At 45.5% G+C, this 25,763-nt stretch overlaps 1 protein-coding gene across 2 annotated transcripts in view; it reads left to right on the forward strand.

Annotated features, from left to right (window-relative positions):
- The window catches only part of LOC112924686 (uncharacterized), a 27,457-nt gene extending 14,105 nt beyond the window's left edge, over positions 1-13,352 (forward strand). Inside the window, exons 6-9 of one of the 2 annotated variants that reach the window (XM_072756314.1) lie at positions 4,611-4,744; positions 7,387-7,463; positions 9,649-9,752; positions 13,084-13,352. In XM_072756314.1, coding sequence (XP_072612415.1) covers positions 4,611-4,744; positions 7,387-7,463; positions 9,649-9,723 — 286 coding nt within the window. In that variant the 3' untranslated portion in view covers positions 9,724-9,752; positions 13,084-13,352. Of the gene's footprint in view, positions 1-4,610; positions 4,745-7,386; positions 7,464-9,648; positions 9,969-13,083 lie in introns of those variants that run through there. The other variant, XM_072756313.1, reaches the window with a different exon arrangement.
- Positions 13,353-25,763: the final 12,411 nt, after the last annotated feature.

Below are 25,763 nucleotides of genomic sequence, written 5' to 3' on the forward strand. Positions count from 1 at the left end.
GAATTCTGATAAATCCCAAACAGGATAAATAAAAATAAATCCATACACAGATACATCATAGTTGAATTGAGGAATGCCAAAGACAAGGGGAAGATCTTTAAAGTACCATCAAGAAAAATTTTTGTTGTTCCATAATTAGAAGAAATTAAACTAATGGCTGATTAGTCACAATAGTATCAATAGTAACAATGAAAGATAGAAGAGGAGTGGATTTTTTTTAATTTTTATTTTTTTTAAGAGGAGTGGATTTAAAGGGCTTAAAAAAAATCATACCAAGCAAAGATGATATACGTCAATTCCTGATAAGACTGAAATAATTTCTCTCTTTTTTAAAAAAGATTTTATTTATTTGACCGAGAGGGAGCGAGAGAGGACAAGCAGGGGGAGCGGCAGAAGGAGAGGAAGAAGCAGGCTTCCCACTGAGCAGGGAGCCTGATATGGGGCTCAATCCCAGGACCTCAGGATCATGACCTGAACTGAAGGCAGATTTTTATCCAACTGAGCCACCCAGGCAGGTAACCAACCAAATTTCTTTTAAGAAATTAAGGGTCGCCTGGGTGACTCAGTCGGTTAAGCATCTGACTCTTGATTTTGGCTCAGGTCATGAGATTGAGCCCCAAGTCAGGCTCCACACTGGACATGGAGCCTGCTTAAGTTTCTACCTCTCCTGCCCCTCCCCCTGCCTGCATACTCTCCCTCTCAAAAAAAAAAAAGGGAAAAAAATAAGTATAGATCTTGGGTATATACTCAAGAGAATTGAAAATATATGTCCACACGAAAGCTTGTACATGAATTTTTGTAGCAGTATTATTCATAATCGTGGAAAAGTGGAAATAATCCAAATGTCCACCAGTTTAGAAATGGATAAACAAATATAGTATATCCATATAGTAAGAGTGCCATAAAAAGGAATGAAGTTCTGATGCAGGTGACAAGCAGGATGAACCGTGGAGACACTGGGCTAAGCAAAAGAAGCCAGCCACAAAAGGCCACAAATTCTATGATTTCACTGATATGAAACATGCAGAATAAGCAAATCCATAGAACAAGACAGATACATGGCTGCCAGACATTGGGGTGGGGGGAAGGTGGTGACAGCTAATGGGTATGGGGTTTCTGTTTTGGGTGATGAAATGTTCTGGAATTAGATCATGGGATATTCGTAAAACTAAGTATACTAAAACCACTGAATCGTACACTTTCAAAGGGCAAGTGTTATGGTACATGAATCATCTCAGTAAAAATGCGAAACACAGGAATAAGGGCAGAAATAAAGACATTTCATCCATACTAAAACGGAGAGAATTTATAAACAACAGACTCCCCCTCCCCTCCATCAAAGGACAAACTTGAGAAGAAAAATGGTCTCAGGAAGTAGGTCTGATATACAAGAAGCGATTTGAATTGAGAAAATAATAAAAATGTGGGTAAATCTAAACAAACACACCGATTGTCCAAAAAACAATGCCTATTCTGTGGGGTTAAACAGGAGATGGAACTAAAAGCCTGGACCTTAAATAAATGGGATTAAAGCTTTTAAAGTACTTTGCATTGTTCAGGAGAAGGGTAAGATACTGATTCACTTTAGACTATATTAAGTTAGGTAATCATTTCAAAATGCCAAGTCACCAATAAAGAAATAAGTAGTGGGGCAGCTGGCTGGCTCAGTTGGTGAATAGCGACTCTTGATCTCTGGGTTGTAAGTTCAAGTCCCACACTAGGGGGAGAGATTACTTAAAAAAAAAATATTGAAAATAAAGTAGAATGCCTCTCTTCCACACTAGTAGCTAGGGGGAAAAATGGAGTAAAAAACTTTAATTCAAAACAATGCAACAAAGAGGATGAAAAGAAGCCCTTAGGAAGCAGGACAAATCATAAAAACCCCAACAAACCAAGGTCACCTGGGTGGCTCAAGTTGGTTAAGTGTCTGCCTTTGGCTCAGGTCGAGATCCTGGGGGTCCTGGGATTGAGCCCCACCATCAGGTTTCTCTGCCGCTCCCCCTGCTTGTGCTCTCTCGTTCTCTCTCTGTCAAATAAATAAATAAAATCTTAAAAAAAAAAAAAAACACAAACCCACAACCACAAATACCAAATAAGATCACAGATATAAAGCCAAATATACTTGGAATGGTATGGAATCTTTATAAATATAAATAGACTGAACTCTTCAGTTAAAATGCATAGACTGTGAGATTGGATTTTAAAAAGAATAGCCAAATGCTGCTTACATGAGATACATCTAAAACATGAGGACAGATTTTTAAAAAATTATAAGTAGAATGGTGAAAGAAGATGAGAAAAATACTAACCAAAAGAAAATTGGTGTAGTTATATTACTATCAGACAAAATAGATTTAAGGCAAAAAGGCTATAGAAGGTATGGTGATAATAAAAGGTCAGTATGGGGGTGCATGGGTAGTTCGGTCAGTCAGGTGTCCCTCTTGGTTTTGGCTCAGCTTGTGATCTCAGGTCATGATCTGGGGGTATGGGCTGGAGCCCCACCCCAAGCTCTGAGCTCAGCGTGGAGTCGGCTTGGGTTTCTCCCTCTCCTGCCCTTCCCCCTCAACTCTCTCTCTCTCTCTCAAATAATAAATAAATAAAATCTTTCGAGAAAAAAAATATGTAAGATTAAAATTCACCAGGAGAAAATAGTAGTTCTAAATTCATAGATAACCTGATAATACAAATTCCTTGTCAGATACATGGTTTGCAAATATTTTCTCCTACTCCCTCGGTTGTCTTTTCACTTTATTGATGGTGTCCTTAGAAGCACAAATATTTCAATTTTGATGAAGTCCAGTTTAACTATTGTTTCTTTTATTATTCAAACTTTTGGGGTCATATCTAAAAATACTTTCCCAAATGCAAGATCATGGAGATTTACTCCTATGTTTTCTCCTAAGAGTTTTATAGTTTTAGCCCTTACATTTAAGTCTTTGATCCATCTTTTATTTTTTTAAAGATTTTATTTTTTTTAATTTTTTAAAATTTATTTATGATAGTCGCACAGAGAGAGAGAGAGAGGGGCAGAGACACAGGCAGAGAGAGAAGCAGGCTCCATGCAGGGAGCCCGACGTGGACTCGATCCCGGGTCTCCAGGATCGTGCCCTGGGCCAAAGGCAGGCGCCAAACCGCTGCGCCACCCAGGGATCCCAAGATTTTATTTATTTATTCATGAGAAACACACACACACAGAGAGAGAGAAAGGCAGAGACACAGGCAGAGGGAGAAGCAGGCTCCATGCAGGGAGCCCGACGTGGGACTCGATCTTGGGTCTCCAGGATCACGCCCTGGGCTGAAGCAGGCGCTAAACCGGTGGGCCACCCAGGCTGCCTTGATCCATCTTTTAAAAATATATGTTATTTAAATTCAATTTGCCTGGGACACCTGGGTGGTTCAGCAGTTGAGCGCCTGCCTTTGGTTCAGGGCATGATGCTGGGATCCTGAGATCAAGTCCCACATCAAGCTCCTCTGCCTATGTCTCTGCCTCTCTCTGTGTGTGTCTCTCATGAATAAATAAATAAAATCTTTAAAAAATTCAATTTGCCAACATATAACACCCAGTGCTCATCCCATCATGTGCCTCCTTAATGCCTGTCACCAAGTTACCCCATCCTCCCAGCTGCCTCCCCTTCTGCAACCCTTTGTTTATCTCCCCGAGTCAGGAGTCTCTCATAGTTTGTCTCCCTCTCTAATTTTTCCCTACTCACTTTCTCTCCTTTTCCTTATAGTCAATTTCACTAGTTCTTATCTTCCACATATGAGTGAAACCATAAGATGATTGTCTTTCTCCGATTGACTTATTTCACTCAGCATAACACCCTCCAGTTCCATCCATGTCGAAGTAAATGGTGGGTATTCATCCTTTCTGATGGCCGAAGGTCTTTGATGCATCTTGAGTTAATATTTGTATAGCCATGAGGTAAGGAGTCAACTTCATTCTTTTGCAAGTGGACATCCAGCCGTCCTGTTGAAGATTCTCCATTGAATGGTCTTGACACCCTTATTGACAGTCAGTTGAGGGATGCTTGGGTGGCTCAGTCAGTTAATTGTCTAACTCTTGATCTCACTCAGGTCTTGAACTCAAAGTTGTGAGTTCAAGCCCTGCATTGGACTCCACACAGGGCATACAGGCTACATTAAGAAAAAAAAGTTAGTTGACCACAGTATATGGGTGTTTATATGCTCTCAATCTTACTTTATCCATTTACGTATCTATCTTTGCATCAATACTCTACCATCTTGATTACTGTTGCTTTGTGGCAAGTTTTGAAATCAGGAAGTATGAATCTTTCTACTCTTTCCTTTTTCAATATTGTTTTGGCTAGTTCTGGTCACTTGTAATTCCATATGAATTTTAGAATCAGTTCATCCACTTTTTTAAAAAAAAGATTTATTTATTTAAGCTGGGGAGGGGAAAAGGGAGAGGGAGAGAGAGAAAATCCGAAGCAGACTCCCCACTGAGTGCAGACCTGAGCTGAAATCAAGAGTCTGGCGCCTAACCAAGTGAGCCACCCAGGTGCCCCTCATCCATTTCTATAAAAAAGTCAGCTGAGATTCTGGTAGGTGATTATATTGAATTGGTACTCAAGTCTAATGTCACTTTTCAGGGTTAACACAGCTCCAATCAGCTGGTCCACTGGAATAGGACCAAAAGGCCTCCTGGCCAGGATGATCTGGTGTGCCCTCATACGTGTATCCTTAGGTGACCACATCAGTGTGTCACTGGAACTGAATATATATGGTAAGAGTATAGATGGCTGAAATAGGAACCCAGATCTTTGAGAATCTTCCAAGGTTGTTGCTATGACTGTAGTAATGGATGATCTTAGGTTGGGTCCCCAAGAAGCAGACCTTGAGATGAAGATTTGAGTGAAAGTGGTTATGTGAGAGGTGGTCCTGGGAAGTGCTGATAGACAGCGGGGGAAGTGGGCCAAGGAGGGGAAAAAAGCCGGGAGAATGGGCCTAAGTGAGCAGGTTATTGATGTGGGCATCTGAGGCTTAGTTCCATTGGGAAGCTCTGGGAGAGGATATAGACTAGGGTTTCTCAACCTCCACACTACCTATATTTTGGGCTGGATAATTATTGGTTGGAGGTTGGTGGGGGGGTGGCGCTGTCCCATGCATTGTAGGATGTTTAGCGGCCTCCTGGCCTCTACCAACTAGATGCAGGTAGCAACCATTCAACAAGATATCTCCAGACATTGCCAGTGTCCCCCAGGGGCAAGATCATACCTGGTTGAGAACCACAGGTATAGAACACATCTCAGAATTGTCGCCTTCAAGAGGGGATGGAACTGGGATATTTGCACACCAACTCCCATTCATCATCACTTTAGGGATATTCTTGGAGGCGTCAGGTTCCTGGCACCTGTGGGCTGTCTTGAGAGTCTACTGAACATGATTCCAGGCCAGAGCAAGCTCTCAGGCAGTGTTGCCCATACCCATAGTAGGCAGTCACTGACACGCATGGATTGAATGAGGGGTGATGGGGTGTGGGCACCCACAGTGCAGCTACATAGATCCTCCAATGTGCATCTTTGGAGACCCCGATTCCTCACCAGATCTGCAGCTTGGCCTGGAAATCCATGTTCCTGGGCTCTGCAGTTCCCATGTACACACAGGGTTGAGACCAACCCATCCAAGGCCAAAGCCTTGCTCTTGGCCCCTCACCCCACTTCCTGCAGGCCTGGCCCAACTCCTGCAGGATGAGGAAAGATAGAATAGAAAAGTTTTAGACTAAAAAGGCCCACAGTGATCTTGTTTTCCTGGGTGGAAGGCACAGGGTGGGAAGGTGTAGGTGTGCTCCCAGAATCCTCCTCCCGTCAGTATCTCAGCTCCACGAAATGAGTCTCAGCTCACTTGCAGGGTCTGCGGAATATTAGGGTCAGCCTAAAGGGATGTTGTCTTTTTTCAGGATTCTGTGTGGTTTGGTGCAAGGCACATCTCTTCTCTGGACCTCAGTGTCCCTTATGTAAAAAACAGGAGGGCAGGGGAGCGAGCCAGCTGACCCTGAAATGTCCTATCTTGAGTGGCTGCTGAGGGCCCGGGGAGGCCACGAGGAGTGGCCAGAGGGCCAGAGCCCGGGGGCAGCCAGGAAGGGTGACTCTGTGACAGCTCGGGCCCCCAGTGACGTTTCTGGCCTCTGATCTCGGAGCATTTCCACTGTGTGCCCGACACTCGGGGCCTGGTCACAGCCCAGCGCGGCCCCTCGCTCACTCAGGAACATCTGCTACAGCATTTACCACGTTAATAGATTAGCTTTGAGAATCGGGCAGGTGTTTTCCACCCAAGCCAAAAAACATCAAAATCAGATTGCTCTCCAAACCTTTCCACACAGGCAATCGAGTTAGAATGACTCATACGGTCTAACAGATAATAAAACACACATAACATTTGCTTTAAGGTACAGGCGGGGGTATTTTGTCCCGCGCTTAGGAGAAACAAAAACTCACTCTATTTGGGAATAGGGTAATTGAATACAGATGGGAGGAGGTAAATGAAAGAATTTAGCAAATATCTCAGTGGAATAGCTAATGGGAATGAGACAGAATAGGAAATTAAAAATTATTCGAAGCAGATGGACCATTCTTTGAGTTTTTAAAAATTTATTAGGGCCGCGAAAAAATGTGTCTGTTTATTTTCTACGGCCATGAAATTAATGACTTGGTGAGTTTTGCTTGTGCAATTTTATGACTGCCATGTCATCTGTCATAATTTGGGGACTGTTTGATATGGATTTATGAATGTCCCCAACCCCCTCCCCCTCCCTGATTTATTGGTGTGGGTCACGCGTGAATTAGGTTGTCCCCTATAGAAGGCGCGAGACCAATGGCAGCATAAGCCCGCAGGCCCTGGGCGGGGGACCTTGGGAGATTCTCAGCCCCGAGGTGAGGGTCAAAGCTGAGGAGGGTCACTCTGGGGCTGTGGGAAAGGGGCAGGCCTGACCTAGCTGAACTTCCTCTGTGGGGGGGGGGGTGAGCCCAGCCTGATTCCTGGGGGGACGAGGTGTTGGGGAAGGAGCTCCTTGCAACCTGCTGGAAGCTTGAAGCCAGCCCAGGCTGCTAGTGCTTGGCGGGGCCAGGGTGGGGGCTGTTGCTGCAGCCTCAACCTGGCCACGTAAGGGCCATCTGGCTCCCTGTCCCTTCAGCCCCTGTAGTGGGGCTCATCTGCCCCCAGACCTGAAGCTCAGGGAAGCAGAAAGTTCACCTTGACTGGGAATTTGTTTGTGCCTGGCCAGGTGCTCAAGTGCCTTCTGTGGGTGGTGGTGAACTCAGGGCTTTACAACCAGCACACTTGAATCCAGCTCTGCCCTGATTCATCCTAGCTGTGTGGTTTGGGGCTGGCCAGTACCCTCTCTGAACCTCAGTTTCTTCCTCTGTAAAGTAGGAATACAGATGTCTAACATTAGGGACGTTTTGAGGATCAAAGGAGATAATGTGACACCGCTGGCACGGAGCAAAGTAAGTGTTAGCTAATATTATTCTTAACAATCCTTCTATCAGCATCTTAAGATGGATATTATTATTTCTACCTGACAGATGGGGGAGACTGAGGCTCAGAGAGGTTAAGTGATTTGCCTGAAATCACACAGTTAAAGTGATGGACCTGGGCCTTCTGCACAGATTTGCTCTTTCCTCTAGAACTCTGAGCCCAGCCTCAGATCTCAGGGTGATAGATTCATGACCATGTTCTCTGGTTCCTCTAACTGGGCCTGGCCTGATTCCCTACCTGGCCAGTGGTGGTGGTGGGGGGCGTCAATCACAAATGCGGTCCTGGTGACCAGTCCCTTCTGATGCTTGGGTTCCCTATGGGGACGAAGAGCCTCCTATTGACCCCATTTCTGGGCACCCATCAAGGTGTGGGTGACAGGTGTCCTGCCTCAGGACATTCCAAATCCCCTACCTGCCCGGGACCAAGCGCCTGAGGACACTGGGGAAAGGGCTGGCTGTGGGTGGAGCCCAAGATCCTCCTCAGGCCAGGGAGTTCTCTGGGTTCTTCTCTGTAGCCCCACCCATTCTGAGAAATCCAGCCCCCTGTGGGCCACTCTCAGTGCCTCCAAATTAGTAACAATAACTCCTATTTACTGAGTCCCTATGGTGGTCCTGCTCCTGTGCAATGTGTTCATGCAACCCACCATTTATCCTTCCATTGGTTAAGTTTTGTTGAGGGAACAAGACATACATGGTCTTTGTCTTCACTGAACTTATATTCTCGTGAGGAGGATAGGTAGTCAATAAACACTTTACTAAAAAAAATAAAAATAAATAAATAAAATAAACACTTTACTCTTTAATGCCTTAATTAGTGGGGAAAGGGGTCTTTAACTGGGCGATGAGCATTAAGGAGGCCACGTGATGTGATAAGCACTGGGTGTTATACTATATGTTGGGAAATTGAATTTAAATTAAAAAAATAAACACTTCACTCTCTAATGCCTTAAGTAGTATTACAGGCTTTGAAGAAAATTAAAGCAGGATAAAGGATAGAGAAGGAGGGAGATGGTGGGTGGGAGGACTGTCCCTTTTAGATAGTATGGTCAAGGAAGTCCTCTCTGGCAAGGCAACATTGCGAGCTGAGACCTATAGGCAGTGGGCCACGCATATGGCTCTCCAGAGAAAGAGCTTTCAAGTACAGGGAACAACAAGTGAAAAGGCCGTGGGGTGGGAGGATGGTTGGCAAATCCAAGGAATAGCAAGCAGGCTCAAGCAGAATTAATGAGGAGGAGGATAAATTTAAAGGACATTATCTGATTTGATTTTTACCATTACTGGTGAGGACACTGAGGCTTGGAGAGGTCAGGTCGCTTGGCCAAGGTCACACAGCAGAGAAAGCTTACAGCCCTGGGTCCATTTGGAATTTTCCCACTCTACCACACCCTTTCTCTGAATATTATAATTGGAAGACATAGAGTGAGACCAAGGGTCTAGCAATAGGGCAAGGGCTGGAGAAGACTCCAAGGCTCCCCCAGTGCAGGAGGCCCAGGGTGGCCCCAGCTGTAGGGATTCTTTAAGGCCAGGATGCTGGGCTCTGACAGGGCAAGATGGATGAGAGCTCTAGGCTTAGTACCCAGCCGAGTTTCCTGAATGGTTTTCATCCAGATGGTCTCTGGGAGGATAAAGTTTAAGAAGATTGATTCCTTGGGAAGGAAGGACAGGAAGGAGAAAGGGCTCCTGGATGGCCTGCCCGCAGTGGAAATGTCTCTTGCCCTCAAATAAAGGAAACGACTGCTTTGAAAGGTGTGACTGCCCAGGCTTAGTGGCCTGCATGATTTGCAGGCCTCAGGAGTGAGATGGGAGGACAGGCAAGGGGTGCTGAGGGCACAGGACATTCCTGCCTGGGAGGAGGGCAGAGGGGAGCAGCCTCCAGCCCTGTGGGCAGGGGCACCTGCAGCCCCTCCTGGCGAGGAGCCCACTCTAGTCTCCTCCGCCCAGCCAGGATTTCTCCATCTCCTGCTTCTTCACCTCTGGATGACCTACTGGTTCCTGTCGAGCCCTCTGCTCGTACTGAGTGGTTCCTCGATGGGTGGAGGACCATCGTTCTGTGGTGGGGTGGCCAGCGAGGCGGCACTCTGTGTGTGTGTGTGTGTGTGTGTGTGTGTCTGTGCGTGTGTAATATAAATGATACGTGGGACTTGTATCATTGCAGGAAAACTGGCAGAAAGGCAGATGCCTCCTTCTCTCCTGGGAGAGAAAGGACAAGACTCCACTTCTTCCTGTGTAGGATTTGAAGGTATTAAGAACTTTTGGAAGGTGAGCATGATAAGGACCCAGTGGCAATGTGCTGACATTGACTGTGGTGATGGTCGCACAGTTCTGTGACTACACCAAAATCCACTGAGCTGTACATTTTAAATGGGTGAATTGGATGATGTGTGAACTGTATTTCAATGAAGCAGTTACTTACACTACAGCAAAGGGACCCAGTGGCAGGGAAGGTTATTGGGGTCCCTGAGATAAAATTGCTTGGGATTGTGGGCTTGGGACCGGTGGGTGGGCTGGTGGAAAGGGAGGTGGATGTGGGTGGGGTGGAGAAGGCAGCCGAAACCAAATTCTTCCTTAGGCCCATCATCTTAGTTTGTGCCTTGGGATTGTATGTGTGGTGAATTATTGAAGAATATTTATATTTTTAGAAAAATCTCAAACAGATAAAGATACCAAAGGGGTCTTTACGAAGATGTCAAACAGGAATTTTCATATCCAAGCAGAAAGAGAAGAGTACAAGGAACCCCAACAATTATCAGTGCATGGCCATTTCCTTCCATCCACCTTCCCGCATAGTTCTGTCCTTTCCAGATTATATTGAAGGAAATCCCGCACATCACATCATTCCTCTGATAATACCATTATCACACCTAGAAGAATAGTAACTCCTTAAGATCATCAAATATCTGGTCATTATCTGAATTTCCAAATATCTCATTAATGTCATGCTTAAAAAAATCTAGGTTGTCAGAGTCAGGATCTAAATAAGGTCTGCACAATTGTGGTTAGTTGATTAAGTCTTTTTCAATACAAAAGGGCCTCGTCTGTTTTTAAGTTTTTCCCTGAAGTTGATTTGTTGAGGAAACTAGAATGTTGTTCAGAAGAGTTTCCCATACTCTGAATTTTCTAAGTGTGTATTGCAAACCTCCTCTGGACTCTAAATGTCCTATAAATTGGAAGTTGGATCTAGAGGTTTGATCAGATTTAGGGTTTTTGTTTGTTTTGTTTTAGCTTTTTTTCTTTTTTCTTTTCTTTTTGGCAAGGCTACTCTGTGGTAGTATATTCGTCCAACAGGAGACACATGATGTCTGGTCGTCTCTTTATGATATTAGGGACCACTGATACTCAATACCTAGATCCATAAATTCACAGGGGGCTGCAAAAACTATCATTCCTTCTTCCTTTGCTAGCAAAGAGAAAGTTCTCTTCACCTACCATTTGGTTACCGAGTATAGTTGATAGAAGAAAAGGAGCATAAAGTCTGGGTTTGTACTTTTATTTATGAGTCTTCAAAAGAACAAGTTAGTTTCCTATTATTTTCCTGGGTTTGTTTGCTTTTAGTATCATTATGAACTTATAGATGTAAACATATTGATGCATTTCAAGCCCATTGCAGTTAGGTTTATTATTAATGCCTTACTTGTCCCATCTTTGTCCAAGGGGGGCACTTCAGGTGGCTCCGGAGTCCTTTTGACAGTACCCTCATGGTCTTTGGAGAGTCCTTGCTAACGGGTATAACATGGCTCATCTTACACATTTTCTGCCTCAGAACTGGGATCTGCCATTTTCTGTGGCTGAATAAGTCTAGGTCCATCTGGGGGGAGGGCCATTCTTTCTCACACTGTGTACTCCACTTTGGCCTGGGCACTGTATGACCCAAAAAGCTAGCCCCAGTTTCATTGCTGTGGACAGAGCGAGTAGCAGTGGACTTGGCATAAATAGCATTTCCCCCAAGAAAGCCCTCCCTGCTCCCCCAGACCACAACAGCAACTCCCCTTTCTTCCTTTCTTGTTTTACTTGTTTTTCTAACAGTCAACATTATTAGTTGCAAACAATAGAAGCTGTCTCTGGTAACTTAAATGATTAAAAAAAATATTTATTTAGGGGTGCCTGGGTGGCTCAGTCGTTTGAGTGTCTGCCTTTAGCTGGGGTCAGGATCCCACAGACCTGGGATCTGCCCAAAGTCAGACTCCCTGCTCAGTGGGGAATCTGCTTCTCCCTCTGCCCCTCTTCCTTGCTTGTGCTCTCTCTCCGTTTCTCTCCCACTCTCTAAAATAAATAAATTAATTAAAAAAACAGATTTATTTATTTACTTGTCTGAGAGAGAAAGGGAGAGCACAAGCGGTGGGGTGGGGGTAGGGGGGAGAGAGAATCTCAGGCAGACTCTCAACTGAGCGTGGAGCCCAACTCAGGACTTAATGCCACAAGCCTGAGATCATGACCTGAGCTGAAATCAAGAGTTGGAGGCTTAGCCCACTGAGCCACCCAAGTGCCCCTAAATGATTTTTTAAATAAAGTATTTATTAGGATATTTGTTTGGCCGCATTGGCAAACAAAGATGGTTTATTTCTTGTAAAAATACAAGGTGATGGCAGTTGGGGAAGGGAGGCTGCAGGGTGCTCTGCTCCTCAAAGTGGTCCAAGGACCCAGGTTCCTTCTGTCTTGTGGCTCCGCATCCTCCAGGACAGTGCTGTCCAGCGGAGCTTCTGGTGATGACGAGAGCTTGCTCAGTGTAGCCCCAGGCCATGTGTGTCGGCTGAGCACGTGAAGGTGGCCAGAGTGAGTGAGGAACCCAGTTTTTAATCTTATTTGATTTTAGTTAACATAAATAGGCCCACGTGGCTAATGGCTCCAGCGTCCAACAGCGCACCCCCAGGCTGCAGTCCTCACCCGCCCGGCGGAAGGAGACTCTGCCGGTCCTCCTGGGAGATTCCCGGAAGGGGCGGGGAAACGGGAGGGCAAGCCTCTCCCTTCTCAGGACACACATCACTTCCTCTCACATCCCATTGGTTGGGGCTTAGAGGACCACGCCCAGCTGCAAGGGAGTCTGGGAAATGAAGTCTCTAGTTGGAGAGTCGCATCTTCAGCTGATGCTCGCTGGTGGCTGCTACTAAAAGGAAGAAGGGAGAGACTAGATATTGGGGGACAGTGAGAGATATGGAAACTGGGTAGCTCTAGACTATTGCTCGGAGTCAGGAGGTGAGGAAGGCAGAGCACCAGGCTTTGGGGCCTCCAAAGCAGACAAGAAACTCAAAATTCGGGCAGCCCTGGTGGCACAGCGGTTTAGTGCCGCCTGCAGCCTGGGGTGTGATACTGGAGACCCAGGATGGAGTCCTACGTCGAGCTCCCTGCATGGAGCCTGCTTCTCCCTCTGCCTGTGTCTCTGCCTCTCTTTCTGTGTGTCTTTCATGAATAAATAAATAAAATCTTTAAAAAAAGAAAAAAAGAAACTCAAAATTCTCCCTACAACACTGATCCCGAGTCTTACTCACCATGCGTCCCTGGCAATGAGTGTTTGGGACACAACTGTTCATGCTGTCAGCCCAAATCTTTTTTTTTATTTTTTATTTTTAAGATTTAAAAATTTTATTTATGATAGGTAGAGAGAGAGAAGCAGAGACACAGGCAGAGGGACAAGCAGGCTCCAGACCAGGAGCCCAACGCGGGACTCGATCCCCGGACTCCAGGATCGCGCCCTGGGCCAAAGGCAGGCGCCAACCCGCAGAGCCATCCGGGGATCTCCTGTCAGCCCAAATCTTAAAGCAGGATCCGGAGTTCTGCAACTAACTGCATGCTCTTTTCATTACTTAATCCTCAAAAAAGTCTAGGAGAAAGGAACTCTTACTGTTCTCCTGCCAATCTTGGCCTTCGTCTTTGCCTCACCTTTGCCTCAGGGCTGCGTCCCTGTCTTCTCTTTTTTTTTTTTTTTTAATTATTTATTTATTTATTTATTTATTTATGATAGTCACAGAGAGAGAGAGAGGCAGAGACACAGGCAGAGGGAGAAGCAGGCTCCATGCACCGGGAGCCTGACGTGGGATTCGATCCCGGGTCTCCAGGATCGCGCCCTCTCTTGTCTCTCTCAGATCTTCCTCTGCCTCTCTGAGGACACTTGTCATCGGATTTAGGATCTACCTAGATAATACAGGACAAGCTCCTCCCGAGATCCTCTGCTTACTCACACCTTTTGCCATAGAAGGTAACTTACTCTCAGGTTCTGGGATAGGACATAGGCATATCCTTTTGGGGGTGACCCTATATCCCACTACAGCCCAATTCCCATAGCTGGAAAGTGAGCCCCTGGATTGTACAATTCCAGGGACAAAAAAAAAAAAAAAAATTCCAGGGACACAGTGTTTACCATAGTGGGCCCTGCTGGTAACAGGCCAGGCTGATTCCAAAGCCCCCTATTGGGGTTTAGCCTCTGAAGGGTTGAGAGTTCTAGCAGTTCAGGAACAGAGGGCAGTGGTTAGCCAGCATGAACACAGGAGGCTGGACCTGAGAGGTTCACATTCTGGGTGAACTGCTCAGCTCCAAACCATAGGTTTCTTTTTGGTCTTTCTCTTCCCCCTTCCTAGGCCCTCCCCTGCCTAGGGGGCGTGCTGTGCCTCTCAGAGAGAAGACTTCCTCACATCTGTAAAGTGCTTTATCCTTTATAAAGCAATTTCACATAGTATGAAATTGAGGACTTTTTTTTTTCTAGAATTGGCGCCACTTACTGTTCTTGATTTAAAAAGCAGAGGGGTTGAGTTCCTTTGTCTTCAAGGAAAAACAGTTCCCAGATTAAGTTGATTTTTTTATATGACCCTCGCTTGATTTCTTTTTGGGGTCAGTGGCCTTTGATAGAAAAAAGTACCCGTGATCCTCCAGCCTGAGGAAATGGCAAAAGAAGAGGAGGCTTGAGCAGCCCAAGGCAGGAAGCGGCCGCCATGAGTAGGGCCTGCTCAGCAAAGCCAGGGCTGCGGAGAAGGAAGCTGCCCGAAGGCCTTGCTTGCCCCCATGGGCAGGCTGGGCCCAGGCTCCTAGGGGCTGGGTGCCAGGCTGGGGAAGCGCCGGGGGCGGGCACCTGGCTGCTCATGGCTGCTCTTCCCCCCTTGAGTGCATTGATGTTCATTGACTGCAAAGCTGCTCACCTTTCCACCCTCGGAACCCACGCAGACACACACTTGTGTGTGCGCGTGCACACACACACACACACACACACACACAGGTGCCCTTATGAATAATCACTGCTAGCACTTGTCAGGTGCTTACTCTGTACCAGCACCGTTTCATCAAGTGCTTTCTATCCACCAGTTCATCTGAGTCCTTCCACAACCTATGGGATGGGTAGTTATTTTTCCATTTAATTGGTATAAAAGGGATCCCTGGGTGGCGCAGCGGTTTGGCGCCTGCCTTTGGCCTAGGGCGCGATCCTGGAGACCCCAGATCGAATCCCATGTCGGGCTCCCGGTGCATGGAGCCTGCTTCTCCCTCTGCTTGTGTCTCTGCCTCTCTCTCTCTCTCTCTCTCTCTGTGTGTGACTATAATAAATAAATAAATAAATTAAAAAAAAATAATTGGTATAAAAACCGAGGCATGGAGAAGATAAGTAACTTGCCTGAGTTTGGATTTGAACCCAGTCCCTCTGGGGCTGGGTCTGTACTGCCTCATCCCCCACTGCTCACCTACACACATGCATGTGCACGCACACACACACACACACACACACTGACATGTATCAGCCTTCACATGTACACACAGATCCACTCGTGCACATGTGTGCAAACACAGATGCACACACATCTTTTGCTAATCACAATGCTTCCAGACCCGCTTGTGTGCAAATGCACTCTGACACGCACACTCACCCGCCAACCCCGTGTGTGCCGCCCCTCCGGCCTGCCTGCCTTCCCCTCCCGGGGGTCAGTTATCTTCTGAAGCCAATGACTGAGGCCAGGCTGGGCCAGGTGTCAGGGTCAGGATTGGGGCAGGGTGGCTGCTGACAGGGTGATGGAAAGCAGGAAAGTCACAAATAAGCAAACAGCCCCGCCTGGACACAGCCTTGCCGAGCGTTTCCTGAATGTCCAGGGACATGTTTATTTTTCCACCACTGTCCAGAGCCGATCCCAAGTCTTTCCCTTCCCGAATGGCTGTCTTGATGGAGCCATGGCACCGTGGGTCTGGCTCCCTCACGGCTGATGTTTATAAATGTCTCTTCTCTGACAGAGGCCCAGAGGCCCCTGTGGGGTGGGTACAGTCTACTTTTCAGCCTCGTCTCCCCCCACCCCAGCTCCAGATGCCCTGCTGCCGCCTCTCTGACCCCACACCCTGCAGCCCGTCCTGGCCTCCCTGCTTTTGCTCAAGCTGTCCCCTGCCTGGGATGCCCAAGTCCTGTTCTCCAGGTAAATCCTACTCTCCTTCTTGGATCGCACTCAAATGACACCTCCTCCAGGAAGCTGTCTAGGATACTTTCAAGCAATCTTTCTTTCTCTGGCATTTAGAAAAAAAAAGTTTAAACATTTTAAATTGTGATTAGATACACATAACATAAAATTGACCATCTTAGCCATTTTTTAAGTGTACACAGTTCAATGGTGTGAAGTACATTCACATCACTGAGTGGCTGTCACCACCGCCCATCCACAGAAGTCTTGGCATCTTGCAAAGTAAAATTTTGTACCCATTAAACAATAACCCCTTATGCCCTCTGCCCCTACTCCTGACAGCCACCCTTCTACCATCTGTCTCTATGAATTTGACAACTTTAGATATGTCACAATAAGAGGAATTGTACAATATTTGTCTTTTTTATGTCTGGCTTATTTCACTGTCCTCAGTGTTCATCCCTGTGGTAGCAAATGTCAGAATTTCCTTTCTTTTAAAGACTGAATAATATTCCATTGCACGTTTAGACCACATTTTGTTTATCCATTCATCCATTCATCCATTCATCCATTGGTGGAGGCTTGGACTGCTTCCACCTTTTGGCTATTGTGCATAATGCTGCTGTGGATATGGGGGTACACGTATCTCCTTAGCATTTTGTTCTTTTAACACAGCACTTATTTGTCTATTCATCTGTGGATGGATATTTGGGTTGTTTCCAGTTTGGGGCTTTTACAAATAAAGCTGCTAAAACATTTGTCTACAGGTCTTCACACGGATCTATGCTTTCATTTCTTCTGGGCACATATCTGGCAACAAGGTGGATGATAAGCCAGGGGTATGTTAACTTTCTGAAGAGGCTGTCAAACTGTTTCCCAAAGTGATCGAATCCTGTTACACTCCTAGCAGCCATGCATGAAATTTCCAGTTCTCCCCCATCCTTACCAACACTTGGTATGATCAGTCTTTTAGATTTCAACGGTTTATTCTAGTAGGTGTGCAGCAGTATCCTAATGTGGCTCTAATTTGCATTTCCCTATTGACTATTGTTTGCCATATATATTCTTTGGGAAAGTGGCTGCTCAAATATTGTGCTGATTATTTTTATATTGAGTTGTTTGTTTTCTCATTTTTGAATTTTGAGAGTTCTTCATGTTTTCGAGACGTAAGTCCTCTCCCAGTTGTGTGATTTGTACAAATTCCTCCGAATGTATGACTTGTCTCTTTTTTTAAAAATTTTTATTTATTTATGTAAGTCACAGAGAGAGAGAGAGAGAGAGAGAGGCAGAGACATAGGCAGAGGGAGAAGCAGGCTCCATGCACCGGGAGCCCAAAGTGGGATTTGATCCCGGGTCTCCAGGATCGCACCCTGGGCCAAAGACAGGCACCAAACCGCTGCGCCACCCAGGGATCCCATGACTTGTCTTTTCATTCTTTTAGCATTGTCTTTTGAAGCATAGAAAACTTTAATTTTGATCAAGTCCAATTTATTATTTTTTCCCTGTATGTATCCTGTGTTTGATGTCATACCTAAGAAATTTTTGCTTGACTCAAGGTACAAAGATTTCTAGAAATTTCCAGTTTTAGGTTTTACATGATAAGTCTATGATCCATTTTGATCTAACACTTTGCATATAGTATGAGGTATAGCTTGAATTACTTTTTCTGTTTTTACATGCGCATGTCCAATTGTTTCAGCACCATTTGTTGAAAAGACTAGCTTTCTTCACTGAATTGGCTTTGCATCTTAGTTGAAAATTTATTGTCCACATATGTGTGGGTCTCTTTCTGTTCCATTATCTGTTTGTCTGTCTTGATGCCAGTTCCATACTATCTTGCTAACTGAAGTTTTCTAACAGGTCCTGAGATCAAGTAGTGCTAGACTTCTTCCTTTGTTCCTTTTCAAAGTTGTTTTGGCTATTGTACATTTTTTTTGTATTTCCATATGAATTTTAGAATCAGCTTAAAATTTGTCAGTTTCTGCCAAGAGCTTGCTGGGATTTTTGATTAGGATTGCTTTGATACTGTACTTGAATTTGGGGAGAAGTGACCTCCTGTCTCCTGACCTCTGAACCTGGTATATCTCTCCACTTATTTAGGTCTTCTTTATTTTCTTTCAGTAACAGTTTGTAGTTTTCAGTACATAAGTCTTAGACATCTTTTGTCAGATTTATCCCTAAAAAGTTCATAGTTTTGATGGTATTATATGATTTTTAGAAACATTTAAGGCTTTATTGAGGTATAATTGACAAAATTGTAAGATATTGATTGATTTATTTAAAAGATTATTTATTTATTTATTTATTTATTTATTTATTTATTTATTTATTTTAGAGAAAGGGAGTGTGTGTATGAGAGAGAGCGAGAGAGAGAGCGTGTGTGTGTGTGTGTGTGTGTGTGTGTGTGTGTGAGAGTGTGAGCTGGGGGGTGGGGAGCAGAGGGAGAGGGATAAGCAGACTCCGCACTGAGCAAGGAGCCCTATGCGGGCTCAATCCCACAACCTGGAAATCAGAACAAGAGCTGAGACCAAGAGTCTGATGCTTTAACCAACTGAGCCACCCAGGTGCCCCCCAAATTGTAAAATATTTAAAGTGGACATCACAGTAATCTGATACACATATACACTGTGGAAGGAGTACCCACCCCTCCATCTAGTTAATTGACATCCATCACTTCATGCATTCATTTTTTTTTTTTTTGGTGAGGGCTCAATCTCTAAGCTCTTAGCAAATGTCAGTTATGCAATACAGTGTTATCAACCATAGTCACCATGTTTTACATTAGATTCTCAGACATTGTTCATCTTATAACTTTCTGTAGTGCCCTTTATCAGGTCAAGGATATTTCCTTCTATTTCTAGTTTCTGAGAATTTCCATCATGCATGGGTGCTGGATTTTGTCAAGTTCTTGTTCTTGTATCGAGTGAGATAATCAATTGGCTTTTATCACCTTCATTCTATTAATATGGTATATCAGATTTTTTAAAACTATTTATTTATGATAGTCACACACAGAGAGAGAGAGAGGCAGAGACACAGGCAGAGGGAGAAGCAGGCTCCATACACCGGGAGCCCGATGTGGGATTCGATCCCGGGTCTCCAGGATCGCACCCTGGGCCAAAGGCAGGCGCCAAACTGCTGCGCCACCCAGGGATCCCTGGTATATCAGATTAATGGAGTTTTGGATGTTATTATTATTATTTTAAAGATTTTATGTACTTACTCATGAGAGATGCAGAGAGAGAGAGATATATATATAGAGAGAGAGATAGAGAGAGAGAGAGTCAGAGACACAGGCAGAGGGAGGAGCAGGCTCCATGCAGGGAACCCGATGTGGGACTCGATCCCGGGCTGAAGGCGGCACGAAACCACTGAGCCACCCAGGCTGCCTGAGTTTTGGACATTAAATCCATCTTGGATCCCTGGGATAAACTCACCTGGTCAAAATGTATTTTTTTACATATTGCTAGGGTCAATTTACTAAAATGTTGTTCAGAATTTTTATATCAAGGGATATGGGTTAACAGTTTTTTAGTAGCATGTCTAGTTTTGGTAAAGTAATGTGAGCCTCATAGAATGAGTTCAGGAGTATTCTATCCTCTTCAACTTTCTGGAAGAGTGTGTAGCATTGATGTTATTTCTAACTTAAATGTTTGACAGAATTTACCACTAAAATCATCTGAGACGAGGAAGGTTTATGACTGTCAATTTGATTTCTGTAAGAGATATAGGAATTTTCAGGATATCTATTTCTTCTTGAGTGAGCTTTAGTAGTAGTTTGCTAAAAAATTGTGGCCATTATTTCTTCTTTGTTTCTCTTTTCCTTTGGGGATTCACACTGTGCATGTGTGTGTGCTAATATAATATAATATAATATAATATAATATAATATAATTGTATAATTATATATGAGGTTGCTTGAGGTATCCTACAGTTATCTGATGAGGTGGGGAATTTTACTTTTCTAGAAGTTTATATGGGTCTTTTTTGTATCTTCCATTTCTCTACTTAACATGTTTGCTGTCTCTTCCAGCTTTTGGAAATATGGATATGGTTATAATGACTGCTTTAATGTTCTTGTCCACTAATTGTAATGTCTGTGTCAGTTCTGGGTTTTTATTGATTGATTTTTCTCCTCTTTATGAGTTGTGTTTTCTTACTTCTTTACATGGGTGGTAATTTTTGATGAATGCCAGACATTTCAAATTTTACTTTGTCGAGTACTTTATATTTTTATAAATCTTTTTGAGCTTTGTTCTGGTTGCCATTAAGTTACTTGAAACAGTTTGATACTTTTGGGTCTTGCCTTTAAAATGTGTTAGTGGAACCAGAGTAGCATTTTCCTAGGGCTAATTTTGCAAGACCTTTCTAAAGTACTCTACCCAATGCCCAGTGAAAAATGAGGGTTTCCAGTTTGGCTGAAAACAGGAAATATTCTTGGCCCTCTAATCTTTCCTGACCATTCTTCCAGTGGGCTTGGGTAGCATCCTCATACACCGTGTCCTGGCCAGTACTCTGCTGAGTATTTAAGGGAGAACTGCACATCTCTGAGGTTGTCTGTGCAGCTCTTTCCTCTCCAGGAATCTATCCTGCAAATGCCAGATACCTTGGTTTCCTCAGAGATCATCTTAGCTCCATCTTCTTAATTCATCTCCTTGACTAAGCTCTGCCTGGGATTCTTCTTCCCTTTGCCGCATCCTAGAAACATTCAAAGCAATACGTTGGGAGAAGTCTATGACTTTTGGTTTCCCATCTTTTTTGCTTCATTTTCAGTGTCTCAAAAGTTGTCTCATATATTTTGTACCATGTTTTAGTTATTTCAGGTGGGAGAATAAATCCCATCCCTGTTACTCCATCTTGGCTTGAAGTGAAAAGTGCTCAGTGCTCTTTTGCTTTCAGAATAGTGCCACTAAACTGGGAGACTATTCTGGAAGACACTGAGGTGGGTTATGGGATTGGCTGGAAGAAGAGTGAGTTTATATGACAGGATATGCATCTCTGCACCCATAGCTGTATATCTATCATCCCTGATTACACATCTGTCTATATGTCTGTCCACAAGGCTGAATTCATTCTACTGGAGTTGGGAAGCTGTCTGTGGCTGCCCCCCAGGACAGGGTTCTTCCTTTTGCTGCTCAGGTGAAATTCCAGGCTGCTCATTTCATCATTCTGCCAAATTTCTGGATGTCTCATGCCAGAGTTCATTGGGTCTGGGCTGGCCTGTGGACAGGCTGCAGATGAGCCAAGCAGGCATTTGCCTTATGTAGTTCTGATTGGGAGGAGAGGGTGGGAGCAGAATGGCTTTTCTGTTTTGAGTTGGCAGGGGCTGATCTTAGGGCCCTCCCTCTCCTTTCCCTTCCCACATGCCCCAGGCTGACCATTCTGTGATTCTTAGCTTGCATGCTCATCTCTCCGGGCATAGCAGGGCTCTGGTTGTTGCCATCAGCCCAACCTAGGTCTCAGAGAAAAACACCTAGTGTTCTGTACAATGGATTTTTCCATTGGTTTCCAGGAGAATGAATGACATCATACTTTCAGGAGGGCCAGCCTTTATCAGAGATCATCTTAGCTCCATCTCCTTAATTCATCTCCTTGACTAAGCTCTGCCTGGGATTCTTCTTCCCTTTGCCGAATCCTAGAAACATTCAAAGCAATATTTGGGAGAAGTTTTTCAGAGCTTTTTATTTTTTGCTCTTGCTCCCCACCTATGCCAGGAGCTGGGCAAAGGTTCACATTGCCCAGGCCACCTCCTTAGCATCTAGCTCATTCTGATGCCTTTTGCCCAAGGGTGGACAATAGCACACAAAGCTATATCTAGAAGAGATAGCAAACTTTCCATGATACTCAGAAGAATGGTGTGTATTTTTAATCAAATTAAATTTGGTTCAAGGCCCCAGTTGTCAAGATAGATAATCAGCCCAAGAATTCTAGAACTTATGAAGACCAAAAAAAGGGGAGGTTAAACCAATTAAGTATATTAAGTATGTATATCTCTGGCAATCTATTGATTGAGCTACCTGGGAAATCTAGATTCTGGGTAAATGTTCTCACAGGTCCATAAAGGGATGTGTATATGTTCACTATGACATTGTATATGGTGATGTGGTTTTGGAGGCAAATTGGCTGATGTCCTTCCTGGAGTAAGATGAGAACCAGGTGCAGGCAAGGCCTTACGGGGCAGTGTCTCTCATTCTATAACAGCCTTTGTTTGACCTACTGTGATGGGCTGCTCAGAAAGATGTGATATATTGCTGGGAAGCTCAAATTGTGCTAGAATCACATCTCCTTGTAGATGACGATAGTGACTTTGTTATCTTGAGAGTGTATATATGCATTTGTGAGAAACATCATGTATTCATCATTCACTCATTCTACTGTTATGGGGCAACAGCCTCTGCTAGGTTTTGGAGCTACAGGAGTGACTGCTTATGATCCAATGGAGGGAACGTATTAAATGAATTGATGATTTATTTAATCATCAAATTGATGATTCTGGCGATAAAGGAGAATAACACCATTTGTATGATAGAACTAAGGTTCATAGGGAATAGATAAAGGAAACCTATTTGAAAAAGAAACGTTGAAATGAGACTTGAGAGCTGAGGTGGGGTAATGAGGGTACAAGGGTCCTGAGGCAGCCAAGAGCTAGGTCCCTTCAAAGAATGGTTTTGTCTGGGGCACCTAGGTGGCTCAGCTGGTTAAGTGTCCTACTCTTGATCTCAGCTCAGATCTTGATCTCAGGGTCTTGAGTTCAAGCCCCAAACTGAGGTCCATGCTGGGCATGGAGCCTACTTAAAAAAAAAAAAAAAGAAAGAAAAGAAAAGAAGAAAAAGAATGGCTCTGCCTGGCTAGAGTGAGGCATGTGAGCTGGAGTGAGCAGAGAAGAGGAGCCTGGGGGCAGAGGCAGGGCTGGGATCATGCAGAGCCTACTGCTTGATAAGGTGGCCACATAATTCATCATCCAGACTAGTACACATTTGGGACTTAAAAGGGTGCTACTACTAATAATGTCGGGGATAATAGGTCACCCTACTTGTGGGTCAAGGTAAAGAGTTTGAGTTTCATTCTCAAGGATATGAGAAGCCATTGGAATCTTGAGGAAAGAGAGATGTGACCTCGTTTGCACCTGGAGCCTGAAATGGGGCCATAGCACTCAGAAACCTCCCCTCATCCTTCCTATATGCACGGAGGAGCCTCTTGAGAAAGTTTTGGGCCATATAAGAAACATGGGAATGAGAGAGGCAGACTGGAGCCCAGAAAAAGCCTGTGGAGTCCTGTAGGCTGGGCAGTGAGCTGGTTAACTGTTGCTGTGTAGCCCCACCCAATCCCCCAGCCCAACGGCTCCTTTCGAGTGTGCCACCTGTCTCCACCCTGCTTCTGGACGGATGCCTCCCCAACAAGTGAATCTGCCCCCAGGTGGAGACAGTGATGAGAACTTTCCCATGGGTGCTATAGACTTGGTGAGGAGGGAATGCTCAGTCCTTACCCCAGCTCCAGGTGGAGGGGGGACAAGAACACTCCTTTCATAATAGCTTGACTATTTCAAAATCAACTTGACTGTCAATGATTTTACAAAGCAGGAGTGTTAAATTCATCAGTAAGACGACAGGGTCTCCGGCATGCGGATCTTAACCTTCCTGGGGGAGCAACACCTCACTTCACTCAGTCATTACAGTGTTTGCCCAAGCCGCCTCTGCAGCTGGCTCTGGGGCTCATGCACAGGAGAGTGGCCATGGTGTCACCCCTCCCCATGCACACATATAGATCCACAGACCTAGGTCCAAAGGCCAAAACACAAACTTACCACTAGGGAGCTTGGGTGGACAAAACCGAGGGGAAGATGGTAGGGAATCAAATTTCCAAAACTCCCCAAAGCTGTCTGTGCACATATCCAGAAAATCAGTCTTTCTCTAGCTGGGCCCTAGGTTTCTTCCATGAGAACAAGAGGTGGCCAAGGGTAAGGACTAGGTGTGACACACTGTCCATTGGATACTAAACAGTCATCCCCCTCCTTCCCTGTTAACAGTGGGATTTTTGTAACTAGCAGCTGGAGGGTCTTGATCTTTGGGCAGCTGGGACCCTGGGACCTCCCCAGCCCCAGGAGATGAATCCTGATTGGTTTAAATGAACGATGGCAACTAATTCCCCTGGCTTATGATTGGTCTAGATGGGGGAACTGGTATGGGATCCAGTTCCAGTAAATGAGAGGCAAAGGGAGGTCTGCTGGGGAAGGCTCCTCTTCCCAAATAACAAGACAAAGGCTTGGCTGGAGAATTCCTTCTTACCCTTCTCCCTGACCTCTTTTCCCTCCCTGGACTGAGATATGATGCTTGGTAGGACAGCAGCCACTTGGTCACCAGAATGCAAGAAGCTAGAAGGCAAGGATGATGGAGTAGACCAAAGACCAAAGACCGGGTTTGGATTCTCGAAGTCATTGTTGGCCGCACCAGTCCTGGATGACCTGCCTCTGGCCTTCTGTTATGTGAGACAAATAACCTCTACTGGTTTAAGCTGCCGTAGCCAGGCATTCTGCAATCCGCAGCTGAAGTGCGGCCCTTACTCTCACCCTCCTCGTAAAGCAGGCAGGGCTTCTCGTTTGGGGAACCCCTGCCTCCATCCTTAAAGGAGGAACTGAACAACACAAAGAAGCAGGAGGCTCCTAAGATTGTGAACACCAGCTTGGTTTCTTCCCTAACAGTATGACCTTGGGTGAATTAACCTCAGTGGGTTTCCATCTCCTCATCTGCACAAAGGAGGCAAGAGCTAGCACTTGCTTCATGGGCTTGTTGGGAAGGAAGTGAGAAAATAACGGGATAATGAGCAAGAAAGCAAGAAATCCAGGAAATCCGTGGATGTAAAGTAGCTGTTCAATAAAAGTCAGCTCCTTCCCTCTTTGGGAGTTATGGACCGCCCCTCCAACCCTGGCTGTCACGTCACATACACACTCATTGTGCATGTCACCCTTATTACCAGGAGACGACTTTGCATTATGGAACCTTGAGTTTTAAATTAAGTGTCAAATATAATTTGGCCACACTAAGAATTAATTATATGACTGCCCTTAGAAAAGCCAGGAAGCTCAGCTCTGAGGGTGAGATTGGTGTCTGCCCATAAGGGAGGGAACCTCACTCCCAGCCGGGAAGAGGGATGGGGCTCTGGCTCAGCATGGTCAGGGCATTTCCCACCTGGGACCCTCAGAAGCAGGGCTCCTTGAGGAGTGGCCGGGGGCAGGGCTGAGGGGTAGGGCTGAAAATGTTCTTAGGAGTTGTCCTCCCTCTCCCCCCCGCTGTCACAGCCCGTCCATCACAGTGAGCCCCGCCCTCCATGGCTTGTGCACATCTGTCAGCTGCAGACACACATGTGGCCGGTGTCAGTCCTTCCCCTTTAAGGGAAGGGGAACGTTTCCTGAAAGGGTGGTGAGGGGAGAAGGAGACATGTGGCCAGAAGAGAGGCCACATTTGTCTGGATGACAAACCAAGGACAAAAGCTGAGTCTGGAGCATTCCAGGAGGGGCCTGCCTCCCCCTGAGGATGGAGAGAGCCCTCCTCCCCCGGCCTGGAGGTGGGGTGGGGGCCCAGGGCATGTTTGGAGGAGGGAGAGGCAGTGTGCAGGGCGTGAGCAGCTGGGCATGGGCATCCAGAACCCAACCGAGTCAACAGCTGCCACCCCCACGCGGCCTCCCCTCTCTGAGGAGTCTGGGTTTAATTTTCTGGTCAGTGCCAAAAAGAGGAGGAAGAGGACGAGGAGGAGGAGAAGAAAGGAGCGAGCTGCAGCTCTCATGCAGTCGGCTGGGACCTGTCACTCAGCGCACAGCCCGCTGACGACTCAGGGCAGCCCCAGCTGTAAGCAGCCCATGATTTATGAACACCGAGTGAACTCCTGCGGCAGAAACCAGCCTTGAGATCAGAGCGGC

This window comes from Vulpes vulpes, chromosome 4 (genome assembly GCF_048418805.1).
Source record: "Vulpes vulpes isolate BD-2025 chromosome 4, VulVul3, whole genome shotgun sequence".
Taxonomy (NCBI): Eukaryota; Metazoa; Chordata; class Mammalia; order Carnivora; family Canidae; genus Vulpes; species Vulpes vulpes.